A 12,319-nucleotide genomic window follows, 5' to 3' on the forward strand; every position below is an offset into this window, starting at 1 on the left:
CATCTCGGAGTGCTACAAGCATAGGCCCCATTCCAACCCCTGTTCTATTTTCTGTTCCTATTATTTCCAATAACTGAGAGCTGCAATTGTTCTAAATTACCGTCATTGTTTGCACTAAAGAGTTTTGAGATTTTATAATTGCTTAATGTGGCTTTTGCCAAGTTGATTAAAGTTTTTGAGGTTTTCAGCAGCCTGAGAACAGTCTCTGCAGTGGTTTTATGGGTTTTTAAACGACAATATCTTTGTATGGTATTGTGGGTTTTTTTTTAATTTTTTTTATTAATGTTTCCTGTGTGAATAACGTTGGCTAATTTTTCTTATAGGGTGATTTCTAACCTAGAAGCAAAGAATTTGGGTAAGAAAAGACCTGTAATAAAGCCTTCTGGATTTCAGTCAGTTGTTTGTTTGTAACACCATTCTTCCACTGTGGGTTGGCAGGGAAATCACTTCCACTAGATCAGTGAAGGCAACACCCTTTACTATCTTCCTGTCAGAGCAACTCCCAGTTTCTTCCATGTCTCTCTTGGCACTAGGTCCTTTGGGAACAGCTGCTGAATGTGCTTTTGCTGTAGGACTCCCTGACTGTAGGTTTTCCTCCTATTTCCCTGTAGAACTGATCTAATTAACATGCTTGCTGGCTGTACTCGCTGGGTGTACTTCCCTTGGCCTAGAGCTATTCTCTCTCCAGCTATCTATCTGTGGGACTCTTTCACACCTCTTAAAGGTCAGCCTCACTTTTTTTTTTTTAAGCTGTTATTTTTATGTTGTTTTATGGGTTTTGATGTTTAGTTATATGCTGGGTGACCCTAATGGAAATTATCTTATACAGTGCTTTGCTGCACATCCTGCAGCTGTGCACACAGCCCACGTGAGCAGTGAAGTCACTGAGCAGCCCTGGGGGAACAGGTCGTCCCGGCCTGAAGCCAGGGCTCTGCCACCAACCCCAGGCAGGAGCAGTCAGCCAGGGATGTGAGCATGCTTGCAGGCTCCCCTTCTTGCATCACTCGGGGATTTGTAGTATGGGAAGTGTGACTGGTCTGGCTGAGGTTTCTGTATCCTCTGCTCCCACGTCTGGTTAGAGCTCCTTCCGCTCCTGAACTTCAGGGCTGTTTGCATCTGTTACTAGTCATTCTCTCTTGATGCACTTTAGGGAACTCGCTGCTTCCTCTCACATTCTTTGTTTGTGCTAGTTTCCTAGGAAGAAAGTCACTGTCAGAAGCGAACATTCTTTGTGAAATACGGAACAACCATGAAAACTGCTGGGCTCTAGTTTTGAAGTTTTCATCATGAAGGTTGTGTAGGATCCAGTTAGGATTTATCCCAAGGGGTCAAGAAGCATCTGTGCCCTCCTGAAAGGAGTCCTCAGCTCCCTGACCAGGGCAGTTCTACTTTTTGACCAGCACTGTGACTTAGGTTCTGGCAGAGGAAGATGGGGCATGAAGGTGCTCTAGGAGATCTTCCTAGAGACAGCGTTTGCTTGCCCCTCCAGTCCTGCTGTCACAGTGCAAATCATGGTGGAGAAAGTGCCATTTGGTTTAACCTTACACGCCACTTTTCCATCTCAGTCTAACTACATTTTCAGTCCTATAACTTGTGCCAGTTATTATTTGCCGCAGTAATTGACTGCGGTGACTGGTCCCCTCACCTCAGTAATTCTATAAACTACAAGTTGGAATCAGAAAGAAGGGAGTCACGTGATCCTTCCACTCAGTCCCCGTTCCTGGGTCTGCCACTCCTTAGGTTTAAGAGAGGACCTGAGTTGTTTAGTTTCCTGTGAAGCAGAGGATCTCAGTGACAAGTCTCCACATTGAAGAGAAATTGAAGCCAGAGGGTATTGGTGTTGGCAATGTGTTCCTTGTGTTCTCTCTTTCAGTCTGCGCCTCTCTCTGCTTCACAGTGCTCCCTGCGTATCACCTGAGTGATAAGTTGCAGCGTGTAGGGCAAGGTCACACTGAAAGAGAAGTTTTCATCCCGTCAGGAAAGTGTTATATTTTCCCAATGACTCAGAGAAGGGAAGCCCAGACTGAGGCCTCTTCCTTCTGGTCATTTCCTAAAAACACCCTGCTTGACTATTGCTCTGTTTAATTTCAGAGCCAAGATTAACACCCCTCTTCCAGGAGGAAGACACCCACCAGCAGCTGCTTATCGGGCTGGTAAGTGGGACGTTTGGTGCTGGCAAACAGTGAGCTCCAAGGAAAGGGGAGAGGGCTAGACTGTATTTCTCATTCTGATCTTGTTTTTCATCCATTCTGTCCACACACGGTTGTTGCCATCCACCCACTGTAGGCCCTGTGTGTTCACTAGTAAGGAACACATACATAATTTCTGCCCTCTTGGTATTTGTAGTCTTGTGAGAGAAACACAAATTAATCAGTCACCCCAATAAATGTATAATTATAATGCATCATAAAGAAATATATAGCACTGAGAGTATTTAAAATAGGAAAGACCAGCATCTCTGTGGCCTTTGTATTTGAGTTTAAAATACAAAGGAATAAAGTATTCTTTCTCAAGAGGTCTTACCAGTAGGAAGACCAAAGATGTAAATCAAAATAAATTAATTGAAGAGCAGAATTGGCAAATAAATCCAAAATCTTAAAAACAACAACAACAAACAACTAGTTAAACATCTAAATCTGAAAAACATCTTTAACTGAAAAACTAGTTTTAAAAAAATTTAATAAAATATTTTTAATGCTCTGCAGGCTTAGGAATGGGATAATCTATTACCTTAGATAAGGCTAGTTTAAAAATATGAGAAAAATATGTGTAAATACATAGCCATACACTTAAAAATTCTAGTTAAACAATGTTTCCTTGGCAAATAGAAATTACAAACTTGAGCCAAGGAGAAATAGAAAACCTGAAAGTATAATAACCATAAAATAATTTGGAAAAAATGTCAAAGATTATCTCTAAAAAAGGCCCCAAGTTATCTAATAAGTTAGTTCTTTCAAACTTTTAAAGACCAGATTATTCTCATATTATGTAAAGTATTTTTGAAGAAAGATGGGAAGCTTTTTACTCACTTTAAAAAGCATGATCTTTAAACCAGAATCTAACAATGACCACTTTTACTTGTGAATATAGATCCCACAGGCTTAATTAAAATACTTTCCAATACTTTGTTTGAAAATACAACTTGGCCACATGGGCTTATTTCCAGGAAGGCTTAATATTAGAAAATATATTAATGTAGTTCATCATATCACTGAGTCCAAGAGGCAAAAATGATTCTATGAGTGCTAAAAGTTGATGAAAGTATAATTCCACTCTTGGAATTTTAAACAAAGTTTAGTCTTATCCTAGTAGCCAACATCCTTCTTAATCTCACTTTGGAGGCATTCCTATGAAAATCAGAAAGAAGCTAAGTATACTTTCTATTTTCAATAAAATTTTACATTATTCTAAAAATTCTAGCCAATGAAAGAAGAAACAAGAGTAAAAGAAGATGGTATAATTGTCTAATGAAACAACAAAATAATCAACTGGGAAAATGGAAAGTAATAAAATTTAAAAAATAAAGAATAAAAATAATAATGTGAGTTAGTAAGCTGACAATGCTATATTTATTTTCATTTTATTAGAATTAACCAGTTAGAACAGATAATGAAAAACAGTATATAATTTCCAAATCTTTAGCATCTAGCTTTAATGAAATTACAAACAAAAAGCCAATGAAATTTCTCTGACAATTGACTGAGTGACTCACTTAACAAAATAAGGAAGAGCGGGACCGACATTACAAGATATCTAAATGTGCTTTTGATCTGCAATAATTGGAAAAATATGGCACTAACACAAAGATAGGAAATTCTGATTTAATTTTGAATATTTGGTGAATGATAAATGAAATATTTAAAAATCAATGTGAAAAGAAAGAATTTTTAGTCAGCTGATCAATCTGAAAAGTCAATTAAATTCGATTTTTCCCACCCCAAATACCACTTTATACCATAGAAATATCAGATTAAGGAATCTAATATAAAAATTAGTGTAATGTATATATTATTTAAATAAAATTAATATATAAATATAAAAAATTAAACTGTGAAATAATTTGAATAAAATAAGTAGACAATTAAATAATACTGAGAAAGCTTTTCAAGTGTATTATTGAATATAAACATATTGGAGAAGATTGATTGAAATCTTGAAACAGAACAACAAAAAGGCAAGCAATAATATTTAGAAAAAAATATTTGCCACATAATGTGATAAAAGGATAACATTTGGCATATAAATAAAGCTTATAAATCAGTAAGAGAACAACATACCAGAAGGGAAATGGACAAAAACTGTTACCAATGAATATTCAAAAGTTAGTTTAGGCTGAAAATAACTCGAGTTGAGGCAGAGAAAGAAAAACAATACTTAACATTGCTATAACCAAATGACAAACAGAATAAGTATTTTTTTTTCTGTTTTTGCCTATCAAATTGACAAAAATTAAAAATTATATTAGGAAGGGTCAGAGTATGGGGGATTTGACAGTCTTATGCAATGGAATTTGAAATTAGTATTAATATAACCTCAGTAGAAGGCATTTCAGCAGTGTCTCTGTAAATCTAAGTACAGGACCCAAGAAATTCCATTTCTAGGAATTTAGCCTGACAAAATAATCAAGGATATGACAAACAACTTTTGTATACAAAGTTTTTGGTGGTATTATTAATAGTAATAAATATTCCATATGTATGAGAAGGGAATAAACAGTTCAATTATAGTATTTTTTCATAAAATTGGTTACTGTACAACTATTACAACTAGTGTGATAAAGAATATTTAATGACAAACTATTAAATAAAAAAGCAGATTGTAAAATATTAGAATATTAAATAAAATATTAGAATATTAAAATACACCCTGGAAAAAAGGAAAGTAAAAAACTGAAATGTTAATGTAATTGGTAGGATTATGAGCAATGTAAGTTTTCATCTATATGATTATTATGGAAAAATTAAAATGGAAAGAATATGCATCATATTTCATGCAGAAAAAAATAAGGTTTTTTTTAAAAAGCTTAATCATTTAATACACGTAGGAGACTGAAATAATATACCACTCTGTCTTGGCCCAGGATGCCATGGGCTTAGTTTTGCCCAGGGTGTCTGTTGTAAATCTGCTTAGATATTAATAGAAGATACATGCATACATGTGTGTGTGTGTTGTTAGTTGTACAATTCCTATGGTGTTTATTGGTACAAAGATTTCTCTAGCCAAGAGGGTCTGTTGCTGAGCAAGGCATTTAGACAAAAGAGACAAGAAAAGGAAGAAGGGAAGAGAAAAGCAAAAAGCTGGGAATGCTACACTAATTGGGGAGCCCCAGGGATGGTCCTGGAGAAGGCAATGGCACACCACTCCAGTACTCTTGCCTGGAAAATCCCATGGACGGAGGAGCCTGGTAGGCTGCAGTCCATGGGGTCGCTAAGAGTCGGGCACGACTGAGCGACTTCACTTTCACTTTTCACTTTCATGCATTGGAGAAGGAAATGGCAACCCACTCCAGTGTTCTTGCCTGGAGAATCCCAGGGACGGGGGAGCCTGGTGGGCTGTCATCTCTTGGGTCGCACAGAGTCGGACATGACTGAAGCGACTTAGCAGCAGGGATGGTCCTAACAGTGCGGCTATAGAAACAAGCCCATTTGGAGGCACTAGAATAAATTTTTCCATACCTTTGCATGTCAGGGAACTGCGTGGAATTGTTGAAGCCATTGCGCAGAGGGAGGTACTGAGGGCATTTCCTTCTTATTCCAGCCTCTGTCCTTCCAAACATCCAAACCTTGTTCCTTCCCATTAGCATAGACTTTCCATGTTTAGAGTTGCTCCTGTTAGTTCTCCAGAGCCAGGAGCAGTAGACTTCAATCCTTTGGTAGATCCCAAAGCTTTTGACTGCTGAGCCTAGTGATTTCCACTGGCTAACTTCCACTGGCTGCTTTGGAGAATTCCTAACAGTCAGGCAGCCTGACTCTCAGCTGCTCACTGGGCTTTGGGTGTATCATAAGTCATTCCTCTTGAGGAAAATGGTAGTGCCGCCTAATTTATGCCCATCAAAGGGACATCATGGGTTATACATTTCTGCTAGTGGGATCTTCAGGTCCAATATTTTTCATATTGATAGGGAATGTTAATAAATGAATTCAAGCCAGTTGCAGGTGTGAGTGGGTAGGTTGTGACTTATCTACATTCTTTTTTCAGATGGTGTCTGAACTAAGAGAGCATCTTTTGAGACATCTACAGGGTGTAGAAAAGAAAAAAATTGAACAGATGGTTCTGGACTATGTTTCAAAACTGGTTGGTTTTGCTTTATCTTCTCTACCCGTGCACCCCTCCCCCAACCCATCTCCTTGGTCCCCTGGTGTATAGTTTCCATGATGTGGTTCAGTTTGTTTTTCATATTAGGATTTTGGATCTCTCCTGTCCTCAAACCTGTATATATGATGCTGTAGATTGAAGAAAGGGGAAAAAGAACCAAAAAACAAGGAGAACAGGCCTTGGAAGTGGTTTATTTTTCCCTTCCAGTAGTGGTTATATATGCTTATGGAACAGTGCATATATATGTTTACATATGCATGGAACAGTGATGAATTCAGCATGGGTGCCAAATGTTCATGTCATCTTGGCATTTTCCAGCTCCTTATTAAACTGTAGGTAGTAATTTCTATACATGGAGGTTTATACAAATGTGAGAGAACTTGAATTTCAATTCTTAATTAACTCCAACAGCCTAATTAGGTGAGATTCCAGCTCAGTTATATAACTACTACCACATTAGAATCTGCAGGTGAGATTGGCAGCTCACTCACTGGGTAGCCACTCATTGAAATTGTGTGATCGAACTTAATAAGACTGGTCCTTGTGTAAACAGAAGTGATGAGGCTGGATTGAAATTTGAGCCTGTCTTGGTATCTTTCAAAATGCCTATGGAACTGAGGCCTGACCCTACTTAGAATCTAGAAATAATATGATAGATAAAAATTTTTTAAGTATTTAAATATAAAGAAAGAGAAAAAAAAAACTCCAATACTCCATTTCTCTAGTTTGGATAGGACTAGTGTGTAAATATGAACAAATATTTTTGCATTGAACTCCAGAAGATTCAATGTATTGGATATGGCCCTGATTTAATTTCATGTTCAATTTTTATAGTTTTCCCCTTTTATTGCAGTCACTGGTATCTGTTTTTAAATGATATATTTGAATTTCTACAGCGAAGTTTGACTTTTATAGTTTTTAATATATTAAGAGAGGTTGGTAGTTGCATATACTAATGTGTACAAGCAGGGCATTGGAACTTTCTTAAATAATAATTCTTTGTGGTAGAAAAGGAGCTCACTTTACAAATGTGTTACTGATCTTTCTTATGTTGATACTGACTTGATTTCACTGTCCTTTAAAAAAAATTTTTTTTGTTTATTTATTTTTGGTTGTGCTGGGTCTTCATTGCTGTGTAAGTTTTTCTCTAATTGCAGCAAGTCGGGGCTACCCTCTATTGCAGTGTATAAGCTTCTCATTGCGGTAGCTTCTTGTTGCAAAACGCAGGCTCAAGGGTGCATGGGCTTAAGTAGTAACAGTGTATAGGTTCAACAGTTTCTATCCCCAAGCTCTAGAGCACAGGCTCAATAGTTGTGGCACATGGGTTTAGTTGCTGTGCAGCATGTGGGATCTGCCTGGACCAGCGATCAAACCTGTATCTTCTGCACTGGCAGCAGATTCTTTACCATTGAGCCACCAGGGAAGCCCTCTTCTTTGTCCTTTCATGCTGCTGCTACTGCTGCTAAGTCACTTCGGTCATGTTCGACTCTGTGTGACGCCATAGACGGCAGCCCACCAGGCTCGGCCGTCCCTGGGATTCTCCAGGCAAGAACCCTAGAGTGGGTTGCCATTTCCTTCTCCAGTGCATGAAAGTGAAAAGGGAAGTTGCTCAGTCGTGTCCAACTCTTCGTGACCCCATGGACTGCAGCCCACCAGGCTCCTCCGTCCATGGGATTTTCCAGGCAAGAGTACTGGAGTGGGGTGCCATTGCCTTCTCCGTGACCTTTCATAATGCACAGTTATTTATCATATCATGTATCATTTTTCTTTCTGTTGACTTTAAACATCCTCTTCCAGAGTGTTAGGGTTTTTCTTCAAGCATCAATCTTCCCTTTAGTTAATCATATTAAAAAAAAAAATCCATGTGACACTAGTTTGTGCTAACAGCTCCTAGAACCAATAGGACCAGAAATGGTAGCAATGTAGTCTCAGAAAACTGAGACTTGGTGCCCCCTGCCTTTCCAACCCAGCTGTCACTGACTGATGCCAAAGTTGCTTGCCCTGCCCAGATGCAAACATCTGCGTCTCCCAGGCCCCTCCTAGGAGGGTGACTGGACAGCCTAAACATAAATCCTGGGAAGTTGCTGCAGAACCTGATTATATTGCTTGTGTGTTATCTTACATGATTTCAGCCAGGGAGAAACTGAGAATCTGTATCACTGAGAATAAATAGTGTCTGTCTGTGCTCATATGGAAACTCTTCCTAATTTTGCTCCCTGTCCTTTGCCTACATGTGCAGTGCATGGATTTGTGGTCCTGATGACAATTCCTTGAACACTGTCCCATTGCTGACAAGCTAGTAAAATACAGAACTTGACTTGAAACTAGTTTTACTTCACAATCCATGCTCGGGACCTCCATTCTGTTCAAAATCGCCTTTCCTCTGTCAGCTGTCTACCGTGTCACCCTTGCCACATAACAGGCCTAAGGCAAAACGCTGTTGCACTTGACCTTCACTGGTGGACAAAGGCCTGTGATTGAGGGCCTGTGTTGTGAGTGGTGGGGCCAGTTAGCGGTGGGGAAGCCCCGCTGGGGCACTACCCATAATGACAGTGGATGCTCTGTTAGATGTGGCTGCACATTTCAGTCTTTCCATTTTGAATTCCAGTGCTTCAGAATTGACCTCTGAAAGGCTGGTTCTATGTCCAGGCACAGCCTGAATGCCAGCTGCCCTGAATGTGCCTGTTAGAGCTATGGAAGCAGAGCAGTAGGGGCTCCTGAGGGGAAAGGGTGTGAACGGAGGTTAACAGACTCTCTTTACCCTCTAGCTGGATCTCATTTGCCAAATACTGGAAGCCAGTTGGAGGAAACATAATCTTCATCCCTGGGCTCTCCACTTGTACGCAAGTATTTCTTGCTCTGTTTTATTCTGATGTGCAAAATGCTAAACAACTCTGCTGCCAGTATTAGCAAAGCCTTGATTAAACTTAGTAGATGAAAGTAACTTTCACAAGTTCTTACACCATCCGTCCTAGTTCTGAACTCAACATTTAAAAGTTATGCCCCTGCTTCTTCACCGTCCTCTTTCTTTGGTATATGCTTGGTGAGAAGGGAGGGGCACATAAGCTCAGTACTGCCAAAAAGGGGAATTTGAGTTAACGCAATTTGTCATTTATGTGCCTACTGTCGTTAGATTCTAGGCATTACAACGATGGTCATCATCATATCTGTGAAGCTTTCCATAGGGTATTGCCTTTCACGGATAGCATGAATTTCATCTGGACGTGGCACTCAGAGCCACTGCTTATGTGCAAATGGGGTTTGGAAATGAGCTGCTTGGCTGAATTGCTGCTTTGTTCTTTGACCTGCAGCAATAGACAGGCGAGTGCTGCTGAATTTGCTGTCTTTCACATCATGACCAGGATTTTGGAAGCTACTAACACTTTGTTTTTACCCCTGCCTCCTGGTAAGTCTTGGCTTTTTGTTGTTGTTGTTGTAATAAATTTGTTCTTTCTTCTGGACTTTGGCACATTATAAGTTTAAGAATGAGACCTCCTGAGTCTGAGAAATTTTTGGTCTCATGTCACTGTAAGAGATGGGTCTGAGGTTGGTCTCTGCTGATCACATCTCCTCTGATTTTTTTTTTAATATTTATTTATTTGGCTGTACCAAGTCTTAGTTATAACACATGCGATCTTTAGTTGGCTGTACCAAGTCTAAGTTATAACACATGCGATCTTTAGTTGCGGCATTTGGGATCTAGTTCCCTGACCGGGGATAGAACTCAGGCCCCCTGTATTGGGAGCACACAGAGTCCTGGCCACTGGACCACCAGGGAAGTCTGCCTTGTGTATTTTAAAGAGCAGATTGAAGGCCAAGAAAATAGCCAAGTCTAACTTCTATGGAAACTTGCTGGCGCGTGCTTTCTCAGTAGATGCGGGGAGCTTGGAGTCAGCTACTGTTCCTTTCTGGAAAGATGAAGTGCTGGGCAGGGGAAACGGGAGCAGTCTTTTAGGAGGGTACAGACTGCAGTGATGTAATCCATCTCCTCTTTCCTGGGGGAGGATTTACGGCCTCCTGCTCCCTCTTCTTAAGTGTCGGTAACTATTACCTGGATTCAAGGCCCTATGGATGAGGGAGCTGTGGTTAACCAGAAACTCTCTTCTGATTATTAAACTGTACTGTAGCTTGTCACCAACTTTAGGGGGCCAAATCTGGTCCCCTTGCAACTGTCTAGGATATTTTGAACCAGTGGAAAACTTTCGTTGATATCTCCAGGCCTAGTTTATCTGATCAAGAAAGTTAACACTCAGAAGGAAGTGAACCTGGCTGTGTTTCAAAAATTGAGTTGATTTTTATGTGTTCCTTGGAAACTGAAAACTTCCTTGGGATTTTGAAACAGGACCAAATCAGGTCTCAAAACACTCTTGTCTGCAATCATTCATTTAATTGGTCGTTTTTAAATTCAATCAACAAACATTTGTTGAGCAATTACGTGCCAGGTACTGGGCTGGTAGTTAGAGCAGTTCCAAAAATTAACAAAAGTCTACTAGGGAAAATATGCATATAAATCAATATTCATTTTAAGAAACAAATAAGCTCCTGTTTACTCTAAACTGGTTAACTTATGCTGAATATGTTTAAGTTCTGATGAATTTTGAGCTTATGGTAGCTGCTGCTGCTGCTGCTCTGTCGCTTCAGTCGTGTCCGACTCTGTGCGACCCCATACATGGCAGCCCACCAGGCTCCCTGGTCCCTGGGATTCTCCAGGCAAGAACACTGGAGTGGGTTGCCATTTCCTTCTCCAATGCATGAAAGTGAAAAGTGAAAGTGAAGTTGCTCAGTCATGTCCGACTCTTTGCGACCCCATGAACTGCAGCACGCCAGGCCTCCCTGTCCATCACCAACTCCTGGAGGTCACTCAAACTCACATCCATCGAGTCGGTGATGCCATCCAGCCATCTCATCCTCTGTCGTCCCCTTCTCCTCCTGCCCCCAATCCCTCCCAGCATCAGACTCTTTTCCACTGAGTCAACTCTTTGCATGAGGTGGCCAAAGTACTGGAATTTCAGCTATTTAGCATCATTCCTTCCAAATAAATCCCAGGGCTGATCTCCTTTAGAATGGACTGGTTGGATCTCCTTGCAGTCCAAGGGACTCTCAAGAGTCTTCTCCAACACCACAGTTCAAAACCATCAATTCTTCGGCGCTCAGCTTTCTTCACAGTCCAACTCTCACATCCATACATGACCACTGGAAAAACCGTAGCCTTGACTAGACGGACCTTTGTTGGCAAAGTAATGTCTCTGCTTTTGAATATGCTATCTAGGTTGGTCATAACTTTCCTTCCAAGGAGTAAACGTCTTTTAGTTTTGTGGCTGCAGTCACCATCTGCAGTGATTTTGGAGCCCCCCAAAATAAAGTCTGACACTGTTTCCACTGTTTCCCCATCTATTTCCCATGAAGTGATGGGACCGGATGCCATGATCTTCATTTTCTGAATGTTGAGCTTTAAGCCAACTTTTTCACTCTCCTCCTTCACTTTCATCAAGAGGCTTTTGAGTTCCTCTTCACTTTCTGCCATAAGGGTGGTGTCATCTGCATATCTGAGGTTATTGATATTTCTCCCGGCAATCTTGATTCCAGCTTGTGCTTCTTCCAGCCCAGCATTTCTCATGATGCACTTGCATATAAGTTAAATAAGCAGGGTGACAATATACAGCCTTGACGTACTCCTTTTTCTATTTGGAACCAGTCTGTTGTTCCATGTCCAGTTCTAATTGTTGCCTCCTGACCTGCATATAGGTTTCCCAAGAGGCAGGTCAGGTGGTCTGGTATTTCCATATCTTAAAGAATTTTCCACAGTTTATTGTGGTCCACACAGTCAAAGGCTTTGGCATAGTCAATAAAGTAGAAATAGATGTTTTTCTGGAACTCTCTTGCTTTTTCAATGATCCAGCAGATGTTGGCAATATGGTCCCTGGTTCCTCTGCCTTTTCTAAAACCAGCTTGAACATCTGGAAGTTCACAGTTCACATATTGCTGAAGCATGGCTTGGAGAATT

At 40.2% G+C, this 12,319-nt stretch overlaps 1 protein-coding gene across 2 annotated transcripts in view; it reads left to right on the forward strand.

Annotated features, from left to right (window-relative positions):
* LOC102396228 (gamma-secretase activating protein) overlaps window positions 1–12,319 on the forward strand; it is a 97,275-nt gene that overhangs the window by 74,926 nt on the left and 10,030 nt on the right. For both annotated transcript variants that reach the window (XM_006049867.4, XM_044946582.2), the window contains 5 exons: window positions 324–355; window positions 2,092–2,153; window positions 6,199–6,294; window positions 9,084–9,154; window positions 9,627–9,721. In XM_006049867.4, coding sequence (XP_006049929.2) covers window positions 324–355; window positions 2,092–2,153; window positions 6,199–6,294; window positions 9,084–9,154; window positions 9,627–9,721 — 356 coding nt within the window. The remainder of the gene's footprint in view (window positions 1–323; window positions 356–2,091; window positions 2,154–6,198; window positions 6,295–9,083; window positions 9,155–9,626; window positions 9,722–12,319) is intronic.

The sequence above is a fragment of the Bubalus bubalis genome, chromosome 8, assembly GCF_019923935.1.
Source record: "Bubalus bubalis isolate 160015118507 breed Murrah chromosome 8, NDDB_SH_1, whole genome shotgun sequence".
NCBI lineage: Eukaryota > Metazoa > Chordata > Mammalia > Artiodactyla > Bovidae > Bubalus > Bubalus bubalis.